Genomic DNA, 27,911 nt, shown 5'->3' on the forward strand with positions numbered 1-27,911 from the left:
TCTGAAATGTTGATGTCGCTTTATTGTAGGGTCCCTGTTCATAACTATATTTTCCTATGGGAATTTTGGAACGCGGACATAAATATGCTCACTAACATCGTATCTGCGGCGTTTGACGGCCTTTTTTAGTTTAAGTTATTCTGAATTCGTGAACTATAAGTACCTATACAAACCGCTGCGAATATCTCCTGTGGCGCGGAAGCCGTTAAGTATTTTTATTCTTTGTTTGACCGATTTGGTCGCTTTATTTCTTCTTGTTGGTTTACCGTTTATTGTACCGCCTCCCGGTGTGCGGTTGGCTTGTGCGGCTACGTCCCTGCCTCTGATCTGCTCTGTCATAGCTATAGCGCCACTAGCTAGCCAGATAGGCGGTACAATGAGGTGTCAATAAACAAGGAAGGAAGAGAAGAATCAAAGTGACCAAATCGGTCAAACAAAGATTAAAAATACTTAACGGCTTCCGCGCCACAGGAGATATTCGCAGCGGCATGTATAGGTACTTATACTTCACATATTCAGAAGCCCTCACACGAAGAAATGTCGTCAAAGACCGCAGACAGGCCGTAAACACGGTGTTTATGTTTTATTATGTCCACGTACCAGGTGGCAGGATACTGCTGGAACAGGACCCCATGGTCTGTGTCGTCAAAAATGTCAGAAACTTCAGTACCATTGGGTTCTGCTTGGAGGGCTAGCAGTTGCAAGGAGTTGCATTGGTGTGGTCTGGGAGCCTATGAGTTGAGTCTCATAAATCAGAATCATTAAAGCGACACTATGTAACCTTTTTTTATGAAAATGTAATTTTGTCCAATCTGTATGGTAGAGTATGTTAATAAAATGGAACGTATACAACTGGGCTGGTTGTATTTTGTCTCCTTGCTCTTCTATTGAGACATGTATATTGTGTCAAAGATCATGTCTCACCTAGACACAAATTTAGACCTGATGGTCAAGATTCAATTTATCCCCTGAGCAAGCAGGCAGGCTCCATTAGCTCTTGTGCAGGAAAAAGGGTTCAAATCCGATGCATAAGAGGATAGTTACATAATGCAGCTTTAAGTGTTTATCTTTCAGCTGTGAATCCACATAAATAATAATTAAATGGAGCACCCAGAGGCTTTACATTAAATAAAACATTTATTTATCTAGGAGCAGGATAGTGACACAGATCGTGACAAAATGACAAAACACTATCACTGAACTTGACCTCTACACATTCACCCCCATTATGTTGACAGGTCTGTTGTTGTATCGCTTTGAAATGTCCGCCTCAATCTGAAAAAACAAAACAAATGACAATCGACTGATCAGTGACAATATTTATTTTCGGTCAGATGAAAAAATATTTGACTTAGTAATAAGACACTTAATACTAAGTAAGTATCACTAAGTAACAGTAATTTAGTAATAAGACACTCATTCTCTACTTTAGGCGGGGGGCATAAAGGTGCTAGACTCATAATATAGAATAGATGTTCAGTACATTCATCTCTCTAAATGTACTGTCACTTGACACTGATATTGGCTGTCACAAGAATGAGTAAGACATGGAGTTTTGGCCTTTCTGGGCTCTAATCCAGACTATGACATTTGACCCCCCCCCGTTAACGTCTAATAAGAATAGGATAACTTACTGCTCAAACATGGAATGACAAATACTCACTGCAGAATAGTGGCCTGCCATCCCTGTAAGTATAAATAAATAATGAGAATCAGAATAGTACTTGTACCAGTTTCTGGAGTTTGCGGGTGCTTCTTGCCAGAAGGTCGACACGAGGCTCCAGCCTGGCCTGCTCCTCCAATGCCTCCTGTCGTTTCTCTGCCTGCGTGGCACGCTTCAGCACCAAGATGTCTGCCTGCTTCAACTTCTGTCTCAGCATCTCAGACACACGTTCAACATACCTAGACAGACACAAAAAGAAAATGCAAAACAAATGATTAATATAGAGGTGGTCTGATCAGGGTTTTTTTTGGGGGGGGACTGATCCCGATCACAGATTGTTTTCCTCACGATCGGCCGATACCGATCTTGTGCGTAATGGGAAAATTTGAATATTTCCAAAATGATATGTTAAAAACCACGTCCAACTGTTCCTGTGGCTCTAAAGATATATACAATTATACATTAAGACTTGGACCCCTTCTATAGAGATTGTTGAAAGTTTACCTTTCACTAGATTCCATACTCTCGTGTATAGTTTCATTAGTTTGACATCACTCACAGAATCTTATACTGGGCGACCTCTGGTTGGAGGCCCACAGTAAGTAGTCAGTTGGATATAGAGCACTTTACTACTCAACGTAATGTTGGGTGTAATGTGGCCTGGATTCACAATATGCCCAGATGAAAATTGTATTGTTCTGTCTATCGGTCCTGTTTTGATCACAAATAAGGAGGGGTGGGTCACAGCGGTCAATGAGTTGGGGGACAGACGGACCTTGGTGAGGCCTGGATCATGAAGAGGTGCTGCATCCTCAAGGTGGTCAGCCGGCCCATGAGGTCCCGCACCACGGCCTGCATCTTTTCGACGTGCTGCCGCGTCTGGTCCTGGATGACGATGGGGGCCAACTGAAACTGGCTCATGGCCACTACATCTGCCTCCTCTCGCATCTCGGTCAGTCGCTGGCTTAGGAAAACCTCCAGCTGGGACAGATGCACATTTAAAACCCATTGAGACCTGAGAACAGATTCTACAAAAGGCTTCTAAATCTCTTTTTTCTGTCAGTGGTGCTCAAACTATTCCATGTCAAGGACCCCCAGAATTATCTGTGTTTGGCCGCCGACCCCCATCTGAAAGTATGTTGTTCCAGGGACCCCCCCCCCCCCCCCCCCCCAGAAGCTAATATTTGAATTAAAAACGTTCGCTGTCAAATAATATATATATATATATATATATTCAAAGATTTGCACACAACACATCATTTAAAAAAAATAGCAGATCTACAAGCACTTGGTGCCGTGCTATGAGCTTGTAGATCTGCTATTTTTCAACAGCTAAAGTTTAAAATAATTGTTAAAGTGGTTAAAAGCTATAAGGTGGCACAGCTCTAAATGGGTTAATACAACGTTTAGGATGAGCGTTTGCATTATTTTGGCTGTATTCCTTACCTCCATTAGCTCATCAATGAATTGGCTGCGCAACTGAGGGGTTTCCAATATAGTCAAGGCATCCTCACCTTTTGCAACACCATCAGGACCTAAGAGGTCATACAGTATGTCCTTAAAGTCATATTGTGTAACATTAAATTCAGTAGTCTATTTTTGGCAAATGAATGATTCAAAGTAAATGCCAATAGGTGGAAGCTAGTCGTCTTCCACTTCCACCTATTCAATCAAATAGAATCCAAAATGGTAAAAAGTAAATGAAAAGAATAACAGCCAATATGTTTCACAAGGAGCTTAACATTTTGAACTTGTGCTCTTTGCACTTGTTTACTGAAAAACATAAAACAGTGGGATAAAACTACTGGACATTCGCTTCAACAAATAATTCACTGGATAAGCAGTGTGGGAGGAAATATGTTTAGGATGAGCCCATGCTCACCCTAAACATATTTTCTCCCACATTGCGAGCTAAAAGCTACTTACAGTCGGTGCCCACATCTACAACTTCGATTTCTATTGGAGCTGTTCCACTGTCTCCCCAATCGATACCACCAGCACCTGGGTCCTGGTGATGGAGGGAGAAAAGTGTTTACCTGTATTTGTATGTGGCAATTTTGCAAGAGGTATACATCAAGTATTAATAAACCATTATTGTGAAGAAAAACTAATTCTGGTCACCATCCTGGTTAAATGAAACAAGAATTACCCAGGTGGTTCATACCTCAGAGTCCAGACTAATGCCCCAGTCCACTCCATCCTCAACCGTTATTCCGAAATTCACCTCCTGAGATTCTGTCCCACTGCCTAGGTCTCCCCAGTCAATCTAAATAAAATAACCAGGACAAAAAAGCTGAAAAAAGATGTGAATTGTGACGATACTTATGCGATTAGAGAGTTAGAGACCAACCGTTTCCTCTGTGATTGTATCAGCGGGTGCCTCCTCTATGACAGGTCTCTCTATGACTGCTGGCACCTCCCCCGTCCTCCACTCATAGAATGTTGCGTTCCCCCTCTTCTGAACGAAGGTCAGCATGGGGAGCACAGGCTCAGACCTGTGAATCACATCAATGGTTTGTCTTGAGAAAGAAAACACCCATAATTTAAATCAACTTGTTGTTTGCGTTATTGTTTTAGAAAGACCCGAAACATGGGTTGAGACGAGAGCTACACAGAGAGTGGTCTATAAATGACGCTTTTGGTGGAAAAGGGGGTACCAATAAAAAGGGAACTTATAAAAAGGTGTTTATTCATTGCACGCCAAGGCCTATATTGAAGCCAGCTTGTGTCTACCTGGACCGCTTTATGTGTTTCACCGGGTTCACATTACAAGTGACACACCTGTGCTGTACTTCTCATCAGGCTGAGGAAGGCTCCTTGCCAAACCTTTCGTGTTGCACAGCCCTACCTACCGGTAAATAAAATGTACCTGAAGGACACTTCGTGAGTATTCTTCTGCATTTATTGACTTCTTCTGACCCATAATTAAGTAATAATCTATTTATGGGGTGCCACAAATAGATTATTACTTAATTATGATGGAGTTGTCCTTGTATTTATTTTATTTGCACATTGATGTTACGTACATTGTATAGTTCAAAGATTATTTGATACTCACCACTCACAGACAAAGTTTGTAAAAGCAGTATAAAGTTGGATTAGCTCCTCTAGCTTGGCTGCATCCCTCCCAACGTCCCCAAGAACCGTGGGTAGATCTTTCACCAGGGCCTGCAGCTCCCGAGCTACATTCTCCCCCTAGCGGAGAACCAGTCCAGTGATGAATGACACCTCACACCGACACTCACCTGCTAGATGCTAGCAGGTGAGTGCCAGACACGGTTCTAGAAGAAACATGTCTGGCATGGAAAGTTGATAAATGCAACACACGATGTGCACTTACTGTGATGCCGTACTGTTTACAAGCAGTGTAGTAGCGCACTCTCAGGTCTGCAGCTGAGTTCTGGCAGTCTACCTCCCGCCGGCTCAGGTCCTGCTGCAGTTGCTGGGCTTTGGCCACCTGTTTCCTCAGAGCTGGACCTTCATAGCTCACATTGCGACTCAGCAAACTGGCCACCTCCACTGGGCAACACAAGTATTTCAAAGCATGATGATTTTTAGTGATGATTAGTTTCTGTGTTTGAGTCATTGGCCCACTTCCGTTTGGGTTTTTTCCTCTCAGTTCAGAAACTGGGAGAGTAAAGGGGAAGCAGAGAAGGAAGGAAGACATTCCATCTCATACATTCTGTGTCTAGTTAACGGTTACCAGAGTACATCCTAAGTGTGACCACCTGTGGGCAGTACAATTGATAACGTTATTCTCTCTCTGTCACTAGTCCTTAGTGACAACTGCCTGATTTTTTCCAGCAACAAAAACTGCTGCCACTGTGTAAAATCTAACATAGTGTAATGGCAATTATCTTTGGATCATACTATGGATGCTATACTGAGGAGCATGGTGCCATGATCCATGCATAAACGAGCATACTGTATTTTAATAACTTACCCAAGTATACATTATCTGCCTCGTAGTTGGATATAATTTCCTGCCAGTCCTGCAAAAATATACAAAAAGGAGACAATTTTGAACATCATATCCATTTAGAACTAATCCAGCATTAGAACTGTAGCGCCTAAACCCCATTATTAGGCGTTACTGGTTGCCAACAGCCAGGATTGATGTTATGACGTGTGAAAGTGATGTCCAAACATATCCATTCAGTTGAAGTATATTTATTAGCTGCCAAAGCCCTATACTTTTACCTCTCATTCACCCTCTAAGTAAGCCAGTTTATGTTTGCAATCTTGAATATAGCCTGAGTTATGAATGCTTAAAAGGTTTAGAATTTTGGTTTTGTTATTTAATGGCTCTTTGTATTTTTATGATTTTGAATTGCTCCGTTTTCACACCAGTAGCAATTAGGGGTGGGTGTGTAAGCGCCATTTGAGTGTTCTAATTGTGGCCAATGATGTCCACCGAGGGGTGTGGTCAATGTGAAGGTTGGAAGGGTATTTAATTAGATCTCAATCAAGCAGCAGGTGTTGCTGACAAGAGGCAAACAGTTTGCAGACTGTGTTTAGGAGGCTGTTTGGATCATTTATATGTATACTGTAGTGACTAGGCCTGCAGAGACAGATAATAAATCTTCATTATACCAACTCTACGCACATGTGTGGACATCACTTTCTGGAGCACACGTCCTGACTACAACCCCACTGTCGGCAACCAGTAGTGCCATTTGGGTGCTACAAGAACATTACATGAGACAAGAAAAAAAAACCTACACAAATAATCTGGTTCGTAATTCTGAATCCAGAGATTTGGCCACATGAGTGATTGAAAGACCTTAGTAGAATTACCCACCTTCATCCTCTGAGAGGAGTACCTTCCAAATATGTTCTTGGAGGAGGCCTCCGTTCCCTTCAGAATCTCCACTATCCTTAAACAGTGGAAGTAGTGGATGTCTAGTGGAAAACAAGCACACGTTTATGAGTGCTTGATCACAGAACCAATCCAGAAAAGTGAAATCAGTAGGTTATATTAAGTATAACACACCATGTATTGACACATTGTGCATCATTTTGGTCATCGCATTATGCATGTGTGTTATTGCACTGTATAGCACCGTGCACCAATATGGCAAGAATGTATTTTAATTGGCCACATTATGAAATATCTTTTATTTATTTAGAACATAACGTATATTATATGTTATTACTCACAAAGGGCAATTCCAGTAATTTACAATACATAGTAAAGACCTACAAGAGCCGGAGAGAAGATCCTTGATTTCTTCATTCTCTGGCATGTCCTGAATAGCAGCCTTGATCTTCTCTCTGATGTCCATGACCGCACCCTGCCATTTCAGGTTACAGTGTCGTCGATCCACAAGCCAATCTGAGTACATGAGCAGGATGATTTGTTGTTAACCCCCCGTTTTAAAAGAAAAGTCTCACAGGGAATGTGTGTGTGTGTGTGTGTGTGTGTGTGTGTGTGTGTGTGTGTGTGCATTTAGTGATCATATTTAACATTGAACATATATATCGCCCGTGCCTAAAATGCAACAACCAAGCCTTACCCAGTAGCTTGCTGGTTTGTATGTCGATTGGAAGGCTTTGGACATTCTGAGAGAGAGAGGGATTTCTGAATATTTTGTGCACAGGACAACATGAACTTTGAACTATGAGTATGTATAACAGAACAAACATGTGCTTTAACTGCAAAAGGAACATCATCGAAAAATGCAACACCAATATGTGTAAGTTACTATTGACTACTGGAACAACCTGTTGTCCTGTACACTATTTTCACGTGCTAAGTAATATTGCATAGAGCCATCTAGCATGCAAGCTAACTATCTGAAAACTACCTCAAATAACTCTTGGCCACAAATCAAAGGAAGAGAGGACAGCGTTTCACTTTACCTCCATCGTTTCTCCAGTTGTTCACAATTACGTAAAACCAACCTTTTACAGATGCATTATTACACAAGTATTTATTGCTTTTTTAATTGGAATATTTCTCTCCAGCTGGCGCACAGTATTTACAATGTTTACACGATTCGACAATGGATTTGACACGTTACAAGAAGGGGAGCCAATCGAGAGAGGCGATGCTCGAACACTTGTAGTGTGTGACCAATAATATTCAACGATGCTAAAGTGGCATCTTATTGGCGAATATTGCAGTTCCTGTTTTAGCATTGTTTAAAGACAACCGGTAGAGGGCAGCAGACTCTCATCATTCATCTGGTAAAGACTGTTATGTGTGTAACTAATACATTTCCATAAGGTCTATCTATATACTATAAGATCCATATATTGGACAAGTCTCTTCAAAACCTGCTCTAAACAGAAATATTTGGGTTGTCTTCTGATTAATTGAAAATGTTAACCCCGTTGTAAACAAGTGTAATTATAATTTCTTGAGTTGTGCTTTCATGTGAAATGTACCCATTCTGCAAACTTTTCATAAATACTTCAATCAATCAATTTTATTGTCGTTTGATATCAGTTGCTGCAGTTATTAGTACCAGTACCACTATCATCATAACGGTAATGTTTTAGTAGCCTACATTTCATTCTGCTGAATACAAATACGCAAACTTTTGTGTAGACTTTACACTGTGAAATTAAATAACTGAATACATACAATATATATATAATATATATATCAAAAAAGAGAAAAACCTTCCAAGGAAGGGACTGCACACTCCAGGGAACAGAGACGGACAACTTACTGCATCAACTTATTTATTAGCACGACGCGTTTCGAGCTTCTCAGACCTCATGAGGGACTTCCCGTTATTTCCCATTGTGATAATAAATCTCACTCTTGTCATCCAACCATGAACAAATCTTATGTATATCATTTGGCCAGCAATAAATGCAGGCCTGCTGTGACACTCAGGTCTGGGCATGGAAATGAACAGGAGTCAGTCAGTCGCTCCATTACAAAACTGCTATTAAACCCTCACATAGCCTCTAGGTATATCAGCTGTCCTAATCTCAGGTTATTTGAATGTCACCCAAACTTGCAAATGACGTATCCATTCACTGTCTGTGATTCGTCGACCAGATGCAAAACAACACCTTTCTCTCTCCATCTCCTCTCTTCCTCTGTCTCTGCCACTGTATACCAGTCAATCTTGTACATGGAAGTCAACATCATTCCTTGTTTGTAAAAGGGTTGTAAACTGTTTATAACAGCCATGGGAAAATGTGATATGGCATACACACATTGCACAGTGATGGCTTTTTCAGGTTCCAAATTCCACACGAACACAGAGAGGCAGTTTTGAAGTGTGGCTGATTAAACGGTATTAATTTACCATTTGGATTGGAAAGCTGTACCACTCACACCAAGTTCACATTGCCTGTGTTGTGTGTTGACTGTAATCTTGAAGTGGATTGGGGCAGGCAGAAAAAAGGCCTCACTAAATCACATGTCTGTAACATTTACTCACTTAGGCACTTTAGCTGGGCAGGCTTTAGGCGTGTGTTTGAGGAGGGTGTGTGCTTTGGTGAGGGAACGAGCACAGAAGGACAAAGAGAGAGAGAGAGAGAGAGAGAGAGAGAGAGAGAGAGAGAGAGAGAGAAAGAGAGCGAGCGAGAGAGGAGAGGGAGGGAGATGCTGCACCTGTGCCTGCTCACCTGATTGTCAATTCAAGAGGGACTTCAAAAGATCAAAAAAGAGAGACAAAGAAGAAATAAATAAAGATAGAAAGTGCGTGAGAGGAACTACCGAGTTTAACATGAAGGGATGTTTTCATATCTGAAAGCATCTCCCTGAACTGTGTCCACGCCAGCTCTTCGACATCTAGGTAAGAAACCGCCTTTGTTCCTCTCATGGCTTTTCTATTTCCATAAGTGTATAACATGTTCAAATTGGAGTTCCTTAATCAAAGTTACATACTGTTTTTGAGTTGGTGCTGGGGTTTTTTATTTATTTAATTTTTGTGTGTTTTTCCTGTGATTTAACGAAAGTGTGATACAAGCTAAAACTTCCATGCATGATGTAATCAAAAAGTAGCAGAAGAACTTTTCACCTGAACTGAACTTTTCAGTCCAACTGGAATTTTTTGGCCAGCACGGTGCTATTGTTATAAAGTTAAGTCCTATTATGAGCAAATGTCCAAGTGTTGTTGAGTAACCCAAGGCCATTTCTAAACTGCACATTAGTTCTAAATGTGGTACTAATGACAAATACTATAGCTAGTTATAGAAACCTCTGGACACGTGGATTGATGCAAATGATCAAAACTATTACCAAGCCCTATAGGTTCAGTTATATTAATGAACACTTAATATCACAAGAGTGTATCAGAGGGACACGAAGGACCTTAAACAACTCAGTCAACCTTGCAGTTACGGGTCAGCAGTGGACCTGGCACAGGAGATGAAACCCAAGACTCTAGAAAACTCCAGCTCAATAATCAGGATAGCACAGGTCCAGGTGCCCTTGGATCCTCCTTTCTCAAGCTCGAACATTGTTCCGTTGAAAAAGGCTTTGCACTTGGTTAGTGATTTCCAAATATAAGCACAGTGTTCCTTCCCTGCTGTGATCTTTGGGGCTTTGCAGACCGGCTCACCCACACATAATAGAACACATAGTAACTTATTAAATAGAGCTATGAGAGGGCCTCCTTTATGTCAACAGGACTCTTTGTCTCAAAGGTCAAATCTAAGTCAAACACAACTTTCTAAAAAGAAATTCAAGTGTGTACTGTAATACAATTGTTTCCTTATTGACTCTGATGTGAAAGTGATCTACTGTAACAAACTCAAATATTTTGATATTGAGAACATGCTTGTTGTCAGGATGCGATTACTGTTGAGACATAAACACTAAAGACCTCGCTCCAGTGAAAGAGATACAGTTTGATTCAAACTGAAACGACACTGGCCACATGATTTATTACAGATTCATTGTAAAAATCTGACGCCTGACGGGCACTATGTCACTGTGAATGATGGTGCTGCTAGGGAACAAGTGTAAACAGTTTGATCTGACATGGGATGGTAGGCTACTTCAGGGATGCCAGACCCCATAAAAGCTAATCTTAATCAGCAATGCTATCTGTTTCCTGGTTGTCTGCACACAACTAGGCCAGAAATACTTGTAATTAAGCAACATTGAGCCCAGAGAAGTAAAGCCCCCTGGCAATTATATACCGGTAAGTGATATGGCACAAATACATGGGTCACTTTCATGAAATTGTACTTTTACCTCCTCCATAAGGAAATAGCAGTGTTACATTTTTGTCAAGCAATGAAGAATATGTTGTGATTTTTATGCCATGATGCCCTGAATGTGTTCAGCACCCGGTGTCTCATGTTAAATGACAGATAAGACTGAGATAAGGGTTTCAACAAAGTTGAGTATATTTGCATAAAGTGTGACTGCACTTTATGCAACACAATCTTTATTCTCTAGTTCATCCTGTAAAATAGGAGATCATGAGGGTTACTGAAGAACTAAAACATTTTATTGAATTCAGTTAAGGCTATTCTTGACCCAAGGAATTCTCGACCCAAAGAATTCGTAGTCGACTAATAGTCATAGGAACTGAACTTATCGATTAGTACAAATTTTCTACTGTACATACAGAGACCAGCCTTTTCAGGTTGGTGAGGCTGAGAAATTATCATTCTAATGTTGATTTCACAATGTCTATTGGTCTATAGTCTGATAGAATAAAAAAAATATATCTATAATTTACAACAGATATACATACACTGCTCATAATTATTCCAAGATAAATACATCTAACAAAGGGGTAAACAGCACCTGTCTCGAGAGACTAACTGAAACCAAACCGATGGATTAATCATTAATCAACTATGAGGGAAAGCAGTAAATCTAGATAACATTTATCATGGATATAAGAGTTTTCCTTTCTTCGATGTTATGGTTATAGGTTATCATGTTATAGTGTGTAATAGTGGTGTAAGGAGGTAGTTCCCACGTCATCCATTTGAACTATGAACGGTTGTGATGATGACAAAAGAGAAAATAAATATGACTTTTTATTGATTTACCACATCATACAATTTGGCGCAGGCCAAATTGTATGATGTGGTAAGATATGGGTTTCAACATAGTGGTGTATATTTTATTTTATATTTTATAAGTGGGACTGCACTTTATGCAACACAATCTTTATTCTCATACGGCATGTAAACTAAGAGACCATGATGAGGGTCACTGGAAAGCAGTGTAGTGTACTGTATATACAGTATGATAGTGGTGTAAAGAAGTAGTTCCCACATTATCCATTTTAACGATGAAGCATTCGCCATGGTGATGATGACACATGGGAACATGATAAGCATGGCTTTTTATTGCTTCTCCACATCATCCAACACACCATAAAACATGCTCTTCTCTTAAAAGGATCCCTGTCTTATATTAATGCCTTAATACATTATACTTGCCCTCTATAACTAAACTTTGAAATTAAAAACACTTTAAATATTGTATTAATTTTAGAAATAGCACATCTTTCACACAGGGGCCGCTCCCATCGCCAGTTGGTGATGTCATATATGCCCATGTGTGGTCCAGCCTATGGAATTCATGGAATTGTGTGTTAATAAAAAACAACTTAATATTTCTTGAGGAATTCTCAGCAATATTTTAAATACGTTTTATTAACACATTCTATTGGGCTGGACCACACATATGACATCATCAACGTGCGATGGAGCGGCCCCTATTGAGTGAAAGACGTGACATTAAATAAAATATTTAAGGTGTTTTTAATTTCTAATTTTAGTTATAGAGGGCAAGTATAATATATTAAGGCAGATAAGTCTTATTATCCAGGGATCCTTTTAAATTAGGTACTTAGTTAATATTGACAACTAGTGCCAGTAATATGCAGTAGATTGCTTTTTTTATAATAAATAATGATTCTAGTATTTCCTGTTTATGACCACACACACTGTAGTGCAGAAAATGTCACCGTGACATCTTGATCCCATTACCATTTCATAAGCAAAAGATCTGAGCTGAAAGGTTGCCAGGTGACTGTGCAATAAGCCCCCTGCGCAGACAATGAGGACTAAGCCCTGCAGGAGCAGGGACCAATGTGCACACTCTTTACCTGTGTTGTCTATAATATACCCAGAAGTTTGCGGTGGTTGGATTCACATGAAAGACATAAACCAGTGGCATGCGGTTGTTTTGTATAATGCCAACAATAGCATCCGCTCTGCCAAGCTTTTATTATATAACAAGCGGCCCCGTGACAACAGATTAGCTCCTCATCAACTGAAAGGGCTTTTTTTTCTCTGAGATGGTATCAGATCTCATGGCATGGACAGACGATAGTCTTTACATGTTCATTAATTTATCAGCTGAGAGCAAGTGTCAGGTGTCTCTCTCCATTCGGTTACACTCGCTAATCACAGAGATGTGCAGCAGATGACAAGAGGTCATCCATGGATGTCGTTTGGTTTGTAAGGCAGGTTGTGTAATTTTGACACAACCTATAGAGAATGAAGCCAAATGTATACTTTGCCGTACGATATTGTTAGTCACTGACCAATTTTTTAATGTTAGATTGTTGTGTAATCACCATCCTTTTGTGCTTGACCTGTTTAAAACCTGCTTTTAACCTTCTATGATTGATTATGTTTTAACGATGTATAGTAGCACTCTGGAATCCCTGTGAATGAAAAGTGCAATACAAATAAAATAATATAATATAAATGTATTATTATTTTTACTACTACTACTAAGGCTTAACTCAACGTCTTTGCTTTGTAAGGCAGTTAATAATAGGAGTTCTAGTGTATTACATTGTAACAATAATTCTGAATCACAGCATGATCTAAATAAAACTTATCTAAACATGATTCACTGTAATACAGGTTATGTTGGTATATATTGCAATGGATAATAATAATAAGACCATAGATGTAAAGACAAAATTAATTAAGCATGAACCATGTTGGTTCAAGTTACATCTGGCATTAAGATCCTGATACAGATATGGTACCAAAAGATATGTCAATATTTGTCTAGAATGAGCTTCAAGCCTGCACGCTAGTACGTACAATATAAACAAAGACAATAACGATCACATATTTCCAAACAAACATATACAAACTTCTTGTGTATATTTGCTCTTGGCAATCTCAATGTCTTTCTGTATTACCGCATTTACCAGTATGATTTTAAGGCTTAAGTGATAAAACAAAGCATGCACCCTGTACTCTGCAGGTCAGTCTCCCAGTCTCTGTCTGTGCCATGGCTGAACCTAGCTGGTGGAAGCTGACCTTCATGCGCAAGAAGAAGAGTGAGGCCAAGGTTCTGTATGAGATCCCAGCCGAGTATGGCAGCAACACTGGGAATAAGGACGGCAACGGCCCACCTCCATGCACAGACGCAATGGACAGCCAGTTCAATGCCAGACTGGAGAAGATTGTGGATAAGTCTGCCACCAAAGGCCGCCACGTCAAGGTGTCCCACTCTGGCCGCTTCAAAGAGAAGAAGAAGGTCCGTGCCACGCTGGCCGAGAACCCAAACCTCTTCCCTGAGCATAGTCTCACCGACGAGAACCATAAAAACAACAAATAAGCCAAGTGTGAAAAGCTATTATTCATTATGTGTGATACCGTCATACGGTGAAGAATAAATTAAGCTTTTATGGTCTATAAATACATACCAATTTTCTGTGTGCGTACGCACACTTGCGTGCGTGCACACACACACACACACACACACACACACACACACACACACGTGTCATATGTCAGTGTCACAATCATAAAAGTATATACAGTACAGTAAGAGGGCTAAAAAGAAAATACACAAGCACAGCCAAACTGGCACTAAATCTGCAAACGTGCAACTTGGATAAACACTTGTTACCAGGTACCACACCCAGGTAGATACTGTAACCAATGGAGTCTCACTCACACCTATACAAACAAGCAGCTGCTATCAGCAAAGAGACCATAGAAACATTACCTACTGCACAGTAAGGTAGGGAATGCATGCGAGGCACTGGGGCATAGCACTGGGGCCATTTTGCAATTCTCGCTTCAAAATGAGATGTCCACTGTTTAAAGAAAAGCTGTGCCTATTTTTACAAAATAACGGGACAGGAGAATGAAGCTCTGTTTTGTCATTTAAGTTACTTGCTATTATACCATATTTGCCTACCAGATAAACATGTGGATGAAATCATCGGTTTTAGAATTAAGTAAAGAGTTAAATTAAAAAAATGTTTTTGCTAAAATTGATGTATAGCATTTTATAATGAAAATGTGCTTTTTTTAATGTCCAGGACAGATAAATGTCAGACACACATCACATACGTGCAAGCAAATTACAGGGGAGATTCGTAGATCAAGGAAATTAAAGTGTGTTGTGTGATGACATATGTTTATAAAATGTAAAAAAGTATCAGTTATGTATAACTAAATAATTTCATTTATACTATGAAAGATAACTTTCAGAAATCCTAACTTGAAAATAGTACTTTGTTTTTAATAAATGTGTTAATGTGTTGGTACGAAGGAATCCTAGTTGCTTTTTTCTGTAAAATGTCAAATCTCAAAATGGGCTTCACCACCGCCTAAGCCCTAGGGCCTATATACAGTACACAAATTTTGTTTATGTAGATGACCATTTCAAAAATCGGCTTGTGATTGGTTGTCAGTGGGGTAGGGAGCGCTCTGGTGTGTCACCAATAGAAACAATATTAGCATACAGTACTTCAATGTACAAGGAATAGCAAAAACAATAACCAATGTACAGTACAAGCTCACAACGGGTCAAATCAAGACACATGAGCTTTTAGATCTGCTACTTTTGACTCACTTCGCACAAAATGGGGATGCCAGGGTTAATGGGGTTAAAACGAAGGACTGTGGGGCTTACCTTACTTTGAGTGGATATTATTACTTTAGATGGAATTCTAGCCAAGCCGTGGATGTTACTTTATCTGAGCTCAAGTTGTGTGATGTCTGAGGTTGTGTTGGCATGGTGATGGTAAGGGGAGACCAGCGTGAGATGGACCAATGCTAGGTTCTACATTACATTAGATTAGAATATGAATGAGACATTCCGCATCATGTGACTCCAGGTGTGGGACCGTTCCATTCCAGTTGGTAATAAAGTGCGTAAAAATATTTAGTCTTTTGTTCAGTCAATTCCAGAGGTTTTCAAACCTTGAGGCAGGCCTCCCCAGCACAGGGGCTGGGCAAAGATGATTTGGTATTAGCTATAAATAAAGAAAAGGTTTGGCCAAATCCACCATCATGTAGCCATGTGGTGTGGTGTGGTGTTTTTTTGGCATGCAGCCTACAATAAATAAAAATGTAATATGGTTTAATTATGTAAGAGATTCTCAGTGGGTAAAGCTCAAAGCAGCAATGATAGAAATAGTAATGCCATATTAATGTGGGTGGGGGGGTAGAACTCTGAGCTCTGTAGAGAGGTCCACCACAAAATACTTTGAAAAGGTCCTTGAGTCTGGAAGGTATTTTGCCCTCATCTACAGGCCGTCAGGTGTTGCACTACTGACATCTACTGGCAAGAAGGGAACCTAGTCTTGACTTAGAAATATAAATTTATTATTGAGACATTTTCACATTTGACAAGTGCCACTGAAAATTGAACAAATCCAATTTCCTTCAATCAGTGGACTATAAAAAAAAACATAACATCATCTACATTGATTCATTAAACTGCATTGTACACTGAAGAAACATGGCACAAATAACACTAGCTCTTTTAATCTCTCTGTTAAAAGGCAGTTGGATGCACGCCGTTGCATGGACATAGATTTAAGAGTGAGCTAGGGTGAATTTGTGAACAATAAAGAGAAACATCAGGCCACTTAAATACACATCTTGAAATGCAAGGCTATTCAACTACTATATTAGGCTGAATGCACAATTGAAAAAAGGAACTGTGCTTTTCATGGCATCAGACACAGCTTCCAGAGGTCAACAGCATTACTAATGAATGACCCATTTAACTGTCAATCATTTATCTGCCAGCAACTTGCAGCAAGTGGATAGACTTTGCTTACCTGTGGCAGACAGTGCATGTCACATATTATGAATTTTGTGCATATTCATATACAACAGAAAGTTGCTGGTTCCTAGGTTGTACTACTGTACATAGGCTGCATCACCACTACCATTACCCATGGTTACCATGGAAACAAACACAGGAATCCTGCAATACATTACTATGGTTCTGTTTGGTTGACAAAAACATCACATTTGACTAGTTACGCTAAATCCCATATATCTCTAGAGGCCTATTCATAGTTACTCCAGTTTTAGGTGATACGGTGACGACCGAAAACTACAACATCAACTACAACGTCATGCCGCGGTGGTAAGCGACTCGCTCACCTAAACACATCTCTGTTTTTACGAATCACCGTTTCAGTGGTCACCTTATCACCTAAAACTGAAGTATGAATAGGCCTTAAGTCAACATCAAGGTGATTCTCTCACACACACACACACACACACACACACACACACACACACACACACACACACACACACACACACACACACACACACACACACACACACACACACACACACACACACACACACACACATAAAACATGTAAATATAATATATTACATCTGCAGTGATTGGAGGTGGTCTCCGTACTCTTCCATTGAGACATTTAAACCCTCGCCTTTTTATTTTTATTACTTACAGACTGTAGCTTTAATCAAGGGGAGAATCGCTGGTATACCCAGCCACCCTCTGCAGGGTGCTTAAAGTCTTCCTGCATCAACTCTCCATTCTGGGGCTTTGTGAAAACGATGCGGTCATGAAGCCTGTTGGTTTGACCCTGCCAAAACTCCATATAGTATGGCTTTAAAATATAGCCGCCCCTGTGCCAAAGGAATGCAAGGACACACAGACACTCAGTACATTATGTATACGTAAGTTGACTACATTAACGCGTGACGGTGACGACTACTACTACTACCGGTACAATGAGCAGAATCTTGTACTCACCAATAATCAGGCATGGGCACATCTGTATCCTTGTACCGTTCCTCCAGTTCTGCATTTTTCTGTCTCAGGTACTGTGAGAAAGAATTCTGTAAAATCACTCAAGCCAGTGCCACAGGCTTCCTTTCACAAAGACACATTTTAATTCCAGACATTTCCCTACATCTGTCACAGTTACACGTATGTGCAGGTGATTAGCTTATGCAACATTGTTTTATCACTCAACAGTAAACAAACCACCATACAGTATACATGTATACAGGATATCTGCAGTTCTGCACATTTCTAAAGTGACAATTGAATGACTTAAGACTTTTTCAATACCAAATTGGCCAAATTGTCAAATAAATAATACTTAAGAGGCAAACATTGTGAAAATAGCCAATGTACAATCTCACAACGCCTTTGCAGTGTGGCGTTGTGAGCTTGTAGTTCAGCTATTTTCACAATATTTGTCTTTTGAACCGAGTCAAACTAAATGTAATGCCTACAATTCCAAGTGCTTGTCAATCAAATATGATTATTTTGGTGGGTCGTGGCCTGAAAGGTTTGGGAACCCTTGGTCTACATGTGCTGGAAATTGCAAAAATAAATAAATAAATAAAAGAGATGATGTACAGATGTACTCGTTTTGGTCTTACATCTCTGTTAGGAACCGCAGTGCTTTGTCTGCTGACGACAGCCCCGATCTGGCTACTCTTGGGCCGGGAGTGGAAATAATCACAGGAATTCTGGTATGGGATGCGCTCCACGTTGCCTTCGATGCGAATCTGTAGGCATACAAATTAAATGTACAGACCGTTTTGCTCTTATGTCGCACATGGGGAGTGGGACTGTGGGGTCAATGGTGTCCGGACATAGCTATGTGTGAGTGTGAGTGACTAAATGGAAATTCATTGACATTATTGTTAGCATGACATACATTGTAAAGATAGAATATGATAATAATAGAATATGACAGGCCAGCACAGCTGTACCTACCTGTCTGTTCATTGGTTCCCAGTAAAAGACAAGACAGGCATAAGGGTTGCTCTCCTAGTGGACACAAAAGTTTGTTAAAAAAACCTCTAAATGATAGAGAGAGAATGAGATAGATAGAGAGAAAGAGAGGGACAGACAGACAGTTAAATACAGACAGACAGACAGGATAAAGATGTTACTGACCAGCTCACCCCCCTTTCGACTCTCATAGTTGGTAAAGAAGCGGAAGCCTTCGTTGCTGTAACCTTTCAGCAGCACCATACGTGCAGAAGGAAGCCCGTCCCTTTAAAGAAATACAATAATGCTGACACTGAAATGAGAAAATAAAGTGACATTCACTGGCAAAGCTGCTGGTACTAACTTAGTAGCTGTGGCAATGCACATGGCATTTGGCTCTCCAATTTCAGGGCACTGTGTGGCAAGGTCAAACCAATCACCAAACTGCTTGATTGGGTCCAGGGAAGTGAGGTGATTCTCCTCAAAGCACTGTGAAATGAAATAATTACCAGATGAGTGCACAGAAACACACACAGATCATCACTGTGAAGACCGTAGTATCACCACAGACCACATCAGTCAATCTTATCTATAAATGCTGCACCACGTCTGTGTGTACAGTACGTACGTGCGTACGTCTGTAATCCACACAACTTGAGAACCGTTCGCCCCACCGACTTAAAATTTGACACACACGTTCCACACCCCCACAGGGAGTGCAGTGCCCGGTGTCGAGTCTGTCAGATAGCCGGTTGTCCAGTACCAGCACAAAAGCCTCTTCCCAGGATCCGGAAAATTGATCACACCTGATCACCCCCTAGATCTCCATATTTGAAGCTGGCCTGTTCTACTTCTAACATCTGCATAGACTCCATATTTGGGCATGCCTGACAAAGAACTCCATATATGGTATAATGGGTATAAAAGGGAGTAAGTGACACAGAGTCAGAATAACTTTGGGGGGGGGGGGCATTTCCAACCTGCATCGTTCCAAGTACGCCAGTGCCCAATGTGAATGGGCACCTGCACCTCTCTAGTCAGTTAAATATGACGTTATTGGTTTCCGCTATTTATTTCTTCTCTGCTGGTTAGATGAGGCAGTGCAACTCCCATTCTTCTAGCAAGGCTGATATTCCCTTAGGCTGCATGCATTTAATGCATTCAATGATCAATCATGTATCTACAGCCATTCATATACAAAGTAATTTGCATGTCATTTGCAAGGCCAGTGAACTAGACCAACAATGAAGCTGCCCACTGGACGCAAGTGACCAAAGGTTAACTCATAGGGTTAACTGAGGATAGAAATTAAAATGCAACAGTCGACTCAATATACTCACTTCCTCGTCTCCTTTGTATTTTTTCCTCATACCACTGAGATCCATGGCTGTAGTATCACTCGTTGATGTTGTGCAAAACCGAAAATGGGAAATAATTTGACGACGAGCTGCCAAAGAAGCAGGATATGGTGCACTTCTCCTCAATATTTGATTCCTCAAAACACAACTGAGTGTGCGTCTCATGCTTGTTGTACAACGTCACGCACCAAATGATGTGCGACGTCACCGCGCTGCCTTGTCCTGCCTTACGTAAAACATGACACAAAATGTGTTTTGTGCAGCCCATAGAGTTATAACTCTATGGTGCAGCCTACATATAACATATTACATGACGTATTGTAAATGTATATCACATTGTCACGTTTTAGTTTGGTTTGCGTATAATGCGTAGAAGAGGCACAACGATCTTATTCCGATCATAAATTCCGGGGTAGAAATACAGAGAAAGCGATTTAAGTCATCGATTATTAAAACAACACGTCAACGATGATACCGGCACGCGCGGTCACGTGTTGTTCACCCTGACAAAGATGGCGGCGACCTTGTGTGGAAGGCTGTTCCCTAAACAAGGTAAATATACGGTTTCATATGACATATTTTACATGTAGGCAAGTGATTAAAAAAAAGTAAGATCCAGGTCATTTTATAGAACGCTTGTATGTGTTGTCTGACTGTGCAAAATATGAGTTCACTTTACTAATAATTGCTATTTCTCTTAGATATCTGATATCTCATGGTAAACAGAGATACATCATGGCTTATGGCTACATGTACACATCCATGTAAACAAGCTACTTACAATATCAAAGTAAAGCGAAACAATATTGTATCAGTTGGAGGAGGGTTTGTGTATTCTACCCATATGTTTAACCACATGCATGGGCATTTATTAGCTCCAGGGTCCATTCCATAACTCTTAATGCCTTTGCAAAAGGCAGAGCTATGGATCAGAGCTAGGCATTATGTGCTTTGTGTTCTCAAAGGCATGACATCACCTGACTGACCCAGGGCATTATACTATAACACTTTGAGATGTTGCAGTTTTCCTTATCTGTGCGTTAAGCGCAAGAAAAGATACCAAAAATGTCCTCTAACCGCCAAATTGTAACTACAGTATAAGACCTAAAATGTATGATTTCTCACTTTTTAGGATGGCTGCCCCTAACACAGAGTGTGCGGCATATGTCCAAGGCTGTGACTCGACACAAAAAGCCCATGCACATTTTAAAACAAAAGTTGATGGCTGTCACTCAATACATTCCCCCCAAACCACCTATTCCCCGGGGTGCTTATCCACCCAAAATCGTAACAGTTAAAGAGGTAAGTAGTTTGAGATCTTCAGTTTCTTTTAATGTTTCAGTTTGATGTGTGAATACATTTGTGACCGACACTGCCGGCCTTACCAGAGTCTGCCACAAGCTTACTCCGTGGTGGGAAAGTACGATATAATACAAGAGAATGACCGCTTGGCTCGCACGACAGTAACTTTTATGTTTTGTCAAAGAGGCAAACTAATATATTGTTTATGCCGTTTATTTTATGTGTACAGTACACTTTAATTTAGAACGCACCCAAATCATACAAATACGTATTCAATCAATCATTCAATCAAAGCAAACGGCATAAACAATATTAGTTTGCCTCTTCTACAAAAAGTTACTGTCACGTGTGCCAAGCTGTCATTCTCTTGTACTTTTATTATTTCCCACCACGGAGTAACCTTGCGTCTCGGAGGACTGTACAGTCTGGCAAGACGGGCAGTGTCGGTAGGTCAATCAGAGGCAGGCAGTGCGTTACCATGTCTATGCTCGAACGTACAATTGATATACGCCTGAGCCACTCCCTCCCCTGTACAATTCTGTCTTCTCTACAAATTGACTCCGACTTCTGTTCTGTCTGTAGGAAACTGGCCTGATGTTGCTTTTAAAGAAGGAAGTAAAGACTGCATTTCAGGACTGCAAGATGATTGCTGCTGTCCAAAATAATTCCATCAATGCTGAAGACATGTTAATACTCAAGCGCAGACTTCATAAACATGGAATCACCATCAAGTTCATCCCCAATGAGGTACATCTTCCTTGCCCATAGCAATTTAGAACATGGCATGCAAAAGTCACAGAGGTGGATAGACGCAGGTGTCCCAATTCACTAGCCATTTGTACTTTTCACTAATCCACATTTAGCTTTTCACAAATTTTTGCTGTTGCCTGGTGTAACCTCTCTCTCAGGCACGCTCGCACACACACCTACATCTGAGTTATGTATTTGATCGAGAACAATATGTTTCAGTAAATGATATAGTATAAGGCAGGGCAACACTATTGTCTGGAGTCCCCCAAGGGTCGATTTTGGGTCCCTTATTATTTCTTCTTTATAGTAATGATTTGCCTTCTGTACCTACTTTTCGCAGATGACACCAGTTTAATTATAACACACCGACATTAATTTCCTCATATCTGAGGCGAACAAAGGCATGGAACACATTTCTATGTGGTTCCACTTCCAACTAAGCAAATAATCCTGTAAAAAAGTTAAATGTTATTGTCTTTGGTGGAAAAAACTAATTTTGTACAGACACAAATTACTATTGAGAAAGGTTTCCTCTGTAAAATTCTTCTGAGTTTTAGTAGATGAGAAACTCTGGAGAAGCTGGAAAGAACACATCAATCTAGTTTCTAACAAAGTTTGTAGATCGCTTGGTGTCATCAGGAAAATTAGTGGTCTAGTGACTCTGCTTACTTTATATTACAGCTTTATTTACTCACTCTGCTCCACTTTTCAAAACGACTCGAGGTCTCGACCACTCTGCTCCACTTTTCAAAAAGCTAAAATTACTTTCTGTTTTCCAGATCAACATGCATACCCCCAACTCCATTCCCAATCTTTTAGTAATTACTTTCAAACAAATTCTCAAATACACAAATACAACACTAGACAGGCATCCCCCCCCATCCCTTTTTTCATACTAGTCATGATCTAACCTAGGCAGCATTCCTTTTCGTGTTCATGATTTGGTCAGGAGCGGATGATATCTTGCGTCATGTTGTTGTCATTGTTTTGTAGTCATCAGGCTGGAACCCTCGAACCAGAACTTTCTTTCCCTTAAACCAGAAGAATAATACCTTCCCAATAAAAGGGTGACTCGCTCTCTCGTAGAATGAGATGAGAATAGAATTTCCCTGTGGGATAACAAAGGTATACAGGCGCTAAATAGTCTCTGTCTCTGGAAAGCACACTCACATTTATATTTATTTTGTATTTTAGAAACCCTTTTCCCCCTCACTGTATATGTTTCTTTTCCCTTTTTACCTCCTTTATGATGAATTCCTGTTCTCTCTTTCTTTGGCTATATAGAAGTGTCTATTTGTACGTCTCTAAATGTTTTGATGATTTGAACAAGGTTGACCCTCTTGTAAACAAGTGTAATGCTTTATTGGGTCGTCCACTCACAGTTAACGGTCTTTGTAATGAGTTGTGCTTGAAATGTACTGTAATTCTGCAAACTGTTAATAAATATATCAATCAATCAATCAAAGTGAAACTACGCTTTTATTGGGAAGGTATTATTCTTCCCGTTTGATGGAAAGGAAGTTCTGGTTTGAGGGTTCCGGCCTGATGACTACAAAACAATAGCTAGAACATGACTTAAGATATTATCCGCTTCCGACCGGATCACACAGCAATTTAGTAATCAGGCCAGGCTTTCCTCTGAGGTGGAAATCCTGGTGATGCGAGGTTAGTCATAGTCCGTTTTCTATTAAATACAGAGGTACTACACTCTAGGACAAATACTCAACTGGCTACAACTAAGAACAAATTGAGGGTTCTTCTGATTGTCCAAATCTCTTAATAATTGTGTTTTTTTTGTATTATCTCTTCTCTAATCAGGTCTTAGATTACCAAGTATTTTAATCATGTTGTAGATCTTTTATTTTTTTAAATAAGTAAAATGTTCTTTGTGTTATTTTCAGGTAATGAGGCCGTTTCTCCAAAACAGCATATACTGCAACTTGTTGCCTCTCTTCATCGGCCACACAGTGTTGGTTGTCAGTAAAGAGCCAAAAGCAAAGGAACTGCTGCTGACACTGAAAGGCAGCCCTCAGATGGTTCTACTAGGTATGTACTGTATGTCACAGAATCTCTACAGAATCCCCTACCACATGTGTGCATCTGTTGCACTTTATTTTAACCACTATCAACCTGGCATCCTTTATTTTGTAAAAATAAACTCCTAAAAAGCTTCGGAAACTTAGGTTTGTTCGATTATTTCTCCCCTCAATAACACCAATTGGTATTTTATATCATTCTCATTGATGGTTACCTTTACAAAAAGGTTAACTTGTAACTTGTAAGGAACATGTGGGTATCGCTTATGTTGGTAGTGGTTTGTACCAGGGCTGACACCAAATAATGCTCTTAGACTGCGTAACGGAACACCAGTTTCCACTTACCCTATTTTGGCAGTGTTGCTGCTTTGAGCACAACAAAGTTGCAGGACCCATGCTCAGGTGCCAGTCACGCCTTGACTGGCACACACCCGCCAGCCAGCTGGTGTGTGCTGGCAGGTCGCCAGCACTGTCCTTTTTTGTTGTCAACATCTGGTACTTGCACTCACGGCCTGTCTTGCCAAAACAAATATAGTTCATACTTCATATTCGTTCATGGAACTCCATTGTTGTCTAAGAAAATGTTAAGTCGGCGAGTCTGTACTGTTGATTTGGTTAGCATAATTCATAATTGCATTGTAATGTTTCCTGGAACAATTTTAAGTCACGGATGGTTTTCATTGTCCATCCCTGTGCCTGCACATTGCCATTTTTACATTTTGAAAGCTCCTGCATTTGCTTTATAAAGTTGTTCCATGCAGGAAAAACTACAATGCCCAGGTTTGTTTTGCCCAAACCAAACAGTACGGCTCTGGGACTTGTTTGAACTCTTTTATGGACAATAATAAAGTTCTATTGGGCACCCGCTAGCCAAATGGTCCAGGCGCATGCCACATATAGGCTTTGGCCTAACAGTGCGTCGTGTGTTCGAGTCCCGTTCATGACGACCTTTGCTGCATGTCTCTCCCCTTCTCTCCTGTCAATCTTCACTTGATACTATCAGAAAAGCCAAAAAACAAATCTTCTATGACTGAATGTATTTGCTTTTCACCATACTGTAAGTAGGAGAAACGCTTTTGACCGTTTTGAAATTTCAATGGCTACGTTAACAATGGCAAAACCATTATCCTTTAACCATCAATATTAGTTACATCGTAGCATGAGTATTAATGTATTAGTCATTACATTACTAGGCCTATGCCTGTTGGAAATGCATGCCCTCTGGTTAAGCTGTACCCGTCCGTATGTCTGTCCGTGTCCCTTTCATGCCCATATGTGGTTACTCTGTATCTTTCTGTCTACCTGCCTGTGTCCTTTTATGCTATATGGGCATATTCGTCGGATCGGCGTTCCGTACACAGATGTGTGTGTATGTTCATGAATCATTATTCACCATAAATATTTTTGTAAATCTCGATGGGCTTTTTTTGAGTTGAACTACAAAATGGCCACCCCTGCTATATGCCCTGTAACGGATATATTACTATAGTTTCCACCCTCCATTCTAAAGTGAATCATCAGACCTTGAAGAACGTAGGCAAAAGGTTGGCTCACAATATCTTGAAAAAGAGCAAGAGCTGAGCACTGACTATCTCAGCATGTCACAATAGGTGAACATTTGTGAAAATAGAAGATTTGGTGCAGAGAGAAGAAAGGGGGGACCAACTAGACCCCCGCCACTGGTCAACAAATTCTATAGGGTTTAAGTCTGGATCAAGGTGTCACAGTGCCACTAATCTCCCCCGTCCTGTCCAACAGGAGCCTGCGTCGAGAACACGTTGCTGAGTCCAGAGGGGCTGCTGAGCTACTCCAGGCTGCCGTCGGTCTCCGTGGTGCAGGGAGAGCTGGTGAGCGGCCTCACCATGCTCACCTCGCGGACAGCCGCCCTGCTGCAGCGGCACCCGGCTCACCTGTCGGCCCTGCTGCAGCAGTACGTCAGACAGCAGAGCCCCGAGGCCGGCGGCGAGCAGGAAGCTCCCAAGGTGGAGGAGACGGTGTAGAGTTTCGGTCCTCCTCGGGAAGGTACCTGGAACTGTTGCCTAGGCAGCATCGTTGTGACGCAGAAGGAGGCCGACGTTGAGACGTGCATTTGGACTTGTCTTCACCTTGTTTTGACACCAGTGCTGCTGTCCCAGCTGAATTGTCAAGATTTGAGTCAGTCTTGTGCATTTGTGTGGGACGGCTTAATCCAGTCAAAGTCTTTGTGTGCAACCGACCGCATATAAGCACCTTGCTGGAACAACGATGGAGTCTGCAGACTTGACCTAATGCCCACTTTTATATCTGCTGTTCTTGCAACACTGTCTGTAGTACACTGCAAGAACAGTGGCAGGCGTTGACCCCTGCCACTGTTGAGTTCTTGCCGTGTACAGTGTTGCAAGAACTCCATCATTTCAGTGCCCTGCTTGTTCATGATTTTGTTTTATTTAAGAAAGTAACTGTCATATTACAAATAAATTATATCCTGGTTACTGTCGTTCCATCACACAACTTTGTGATTCTTTTATTGATCTAATGTTGTCCACTAGTAAAGGGATTTTGGTGACAATATTACAAATACTATTACTAGTAATATTTTTACCCGTTTTAGTTGATTAGCAAATTGTGTTGTCGGACCTATAGGTATACATGCACACTCCACCATAAAATCCTTTTAACAATGTGCAGAGATGGCAGTGTTTTTTACTGCCCACATCTCTAAATTGAATAAACAAATCTATTGACTATAATTTATAGCCTATAGAACTAATCAAATTGATCTAAAAACAATCTAATTTAATCCAGATGTATTTATTCCTGACTTCTAGGCTAAGCAATAGGCTACCATGTATGCATCAGTACAAAAACTACAAATCAGAACAAATTTGTTCTCACAAAGTTAGGATCATTTGGAAACCTCGTATGGATAAGTGCAGATGGCAGTGCTATCATCAGAGCCGAAGAGTTTGATCAATCCTCATGGGGGCCCGCCCCCCCCCCCCCCCGCAGCCCCGCCTCCCCGCACCCCCCCCCCCCCCCCCCCCGCCGCAGCGCGGAAAAAAATTAAGTTGTTTTCGCTGGTACTTTTAAAGCAGCTTCTATAGGCCAATGTCCAAGCCAAGGTGAGGACTTTCAGGAATATATTATTTTTTATTATGAGAGAGAGAGAGAGAGAGAGAGAGAGAGAGAGAGAGATCATAGCTGGCGGCGGGTGCGTACCTTGGGTACCTTTGGGTAGGCTACAGAATTGCGTTGGGGGGGGACTGTCGCGGCCGAGCGAAGCGAGGCCGCCGCCGCGGATTTATTTATTTATTTATTTCCCAAATGGTCTAAAAATGAGTTCTTTAGCATACTTTTACCATTGAATTAGCCTATACACAGACAGCGACTGATCAGCCTATTTTGGACGATATGGGTCTTTTCTCGAGTCAGTGTGTAGTCTCACTAGTCTGTGGTTAGGTCTCTTTGGTGAATTCTTGATCAGTGTTGGGCGCGTTCGGAAATAGCGCACTGAGCCCACTGTGCAATGCAAACTAATAGGCGAGTGTGCTCCGGTGTGGTATTTCCGAACGCGCCCTTTATGTCACGCCTCAAGAACAACTACAAAAGAAACAGATTAGCACTTTTTAACACCTCTTGGACGGCCGGTGTCTCTCAAGACAGACTGTTGCCTGAGGAACAACAGGGGAGGCGCTGTTTTCCCGAATATTTGACGATGGGATTCTCAGATTGCCGGCGGAGAGGTCCAAAATGTTCGGAATTCCCAGAAAATATGTAATGTAAATGTAAAATGTCCACGAAAATCTTCATGGGGGCCGAAAGGGGCCCTAGGATTCTTCATGGGGGCCATGGCCCCGTGGCCCCCACAGACTCTACGTCGCTGGCTATCATCATACGAT

General features: G+C 40.9%; 4 protein-coding genes across 5 annotated transcripts; 2 read left to right on the forward strand and 2 right to left on the reverse strand.

Moving 5' to 3' along the window:
• Nucleotides 1-1,118: 1,118 nt before the first annotated feature.
• On the reverse strand, nucleotides 1,119-7,661 carry cdk5rap3 (CDK5 regulatory subunit associated protein 3). Of its 2 annotated transcripts, none has more exons than XM_083786946.1 (14): nucleotides 7,526-7,661; nucleotides 7,180-7,225; nucleotides 6,867-6,998; nucleotides 6,465-6,565; nucleotides 5,607-5,655; nucleotides 5,004-5,182; nucleotides 4,722-4,858; nucleotides 4,014-4,158; nucleotides 3,828-3,929; nucleotides 3,590-3,671; nucleotides 3,110-3,198; nucleotides 2,439-2,644; nucleotides 1,731-1,902; nucleotides 1,119-1,275 (listed from the first exon to the last, which is right to left on the reverse strand). In XM_083786946.1, the coding sequence occupies exons 1-14, from the start codon at nucleotides 7,529-7,531 to the stop codon at nucleotides 1,210-1,212; spliced, it is 1,512 nt and encodes a 503-aa protein (XP_083643072.1). In that variant the 5' UTR covers nucleotides 7,532-7,661; the 3' UTR covers nucleotides 1,119-1,209. The 2 variants fall into 2 exon arrangements, with proteins under 2 accessions (XP_083643072.1, XP_083643071.1); XM_083786945.1 differs by having other exon boundaries at nucleotides 3,590-3,674.
• A 1,561-nt stretch (nucleotides 7,662-9,222) lies between these two features.
• Nucleotides 9,223-15,126, forward strand: prr15lb (proline rich 15 like b). The gene is made up of 2 exons (XM_083787142.1): nucleotides 9,223-9,423; nucleotides 13,830-15,126. The coding sequence occupies exon 2, from the start codon at nucleotides 13,857-13,859 to the stop codon at nucleotides 14,184-14,186; it is 330 nt and encodes a 109-aa protein (XP_083643268.1). The 5' UTR covers nucleotides 9,223-9,423; nucleotides 13,830-13,856; the 3' UTR covers nucleotides 14,187-15,126.
• Nucleotides 15,127-16,172: 1,046 nt separating this feature from the next.
• Nucleotides 16,173-20,092, reverse strand: pnpo (pyridoxamine 5'-phosphate oxidase). Its single transcript, XM_083787103.1, has 7 exons — nucleotides 19,928-20,092; nucleotides 18,952-19,076; nucleotides 18,774-18,873; nucleotides 18,591-18,644; nucleotides 18,251-18,379; nucleotides 17,613-17,683; nucleotides 16,173-17,485 (listed from the first exon to the last, which is right to left on the reverse strand). Exons 1-7 carry the CDS (start codon nucleotides 19,970-19,972, stop codon nucleotides 17,320-17,322), a joined length of 690 nt encoding a protein of 229 aa, XP_083643229.1. The 5' UTR covers nucleotides 19,973-20,092; the 3' UTR covers nucleotides 16,173-17,319.
• Nucleotides 20,093-20,300: 208 nt separating this feature from the next.
• mrpl10 (mitochondrial ribosomal protein L10) lies at nucleotides 20,301-26,509 on the forward strand. Its single transcript, XM_083786821.1, has 5 exons — nucleotides 20,301-20,497; nucleotides 21,078-21,247; nucleotides 21,830-21,994; nucleotides 23,899-24,043; nucleotides 25,792-26,509. Exons 1-5 carry the CDS (start codon nucleotides 20,458-20,460, stop codon nucleotides 26,031-26,033), a joined length of 762 nt encoding a protein of 253 aa, XP_083642947.1. The 5' UTR covers nucleotides 20,301-20,457; the 3' UTR covers nucleotides 26,034-26,509.
• The last annotated feature ends 1,402 nt before the right edge of the window (nucleotides 26,510-27,911 follow it).

This window comes from Protomyctophum parallelum (assembly GCF_964188405.1).
Source record: "Protomyctophum parallelum genome assembly, chromosome: 17".
In the NCBI taxonomy this organism is placed as follows: domain Eukaryota; kingdom Metazoa; phylum Chordata; class Actinopteri; order Myctophiformes; family Myctophidae; genus Protomyctophum; species Protomyctophum parallelum.

Excerpts from the sequence above, each read along its gene's own strand:
- cdk5rap3 (XM_083786945.1), bottom strand. Across the intron at positions 5,183-5,606 it reads GGCAGATAATGTATACTTGG|TGGAGGTGGCCAGTTTGCTG; the intron begins GTAAGTTATTAA and ends TGTGTTGCCCAG. Across the intron at positions 4,859-5,003 it reads GTAAACAGTACGGCATCACA|GGGGAGAATGTAGCTCGGGA; the intron begins GTAAGTGCACAT and ends GTTCTCCGCTAG.
- prr15lb (XM_083787142.1), top strand. The coding sequence starts at position 13,857 with ATGGCTGAACCTAGCTGGTGGAAGCTGACCTTCATGCGCAAGAAGAAG.
- pnpo (XM_083787103.1), bottom strand. The coding sequence starts at position 19,972 with ATGGATCTCAGTGGTATGAGGAAAAAATACAAAGGAGACGAGGAA. Across the intron at positions 18,645-18,773 it reads GTCGAAAGGGGGGTGAGCTG|GAGAGCAACCCTTATGCCTG; the intron begins GTCAGTAACATC and ends TGTGTCCACTAG. Across the intron at positions 17,684-18,250 it reads CTGCGGTTCCTAACAGAGAT|TACCTGAGACAGAAAAATGC; the intron begins GTAAGACCAAAA and ends TCTTTCTCACAG.
- mrpl10 (XM_083786821.1), top strand. The coding sequence starts at position 20,458 with ATGGCGGCGACCTTGTGTGGAAGGCTGTTCCCTAAACAAG. Across the intron at positions 20,498-21,077 it reads AAGGCTGTTCCCTAAACAAG|GATGGCTGCCCCTAACACAG; the intron begins GTAAATATACGG and ends CTCACTTTTTAG. Across the intron at positions 21,995-23,898 it reads TCAAGTTCATCCCCAATGAG|GTAATGAGGCCGTTTCTCCA; the intron begins GTACATCTTCCT and ends TGTTATTTTCAG.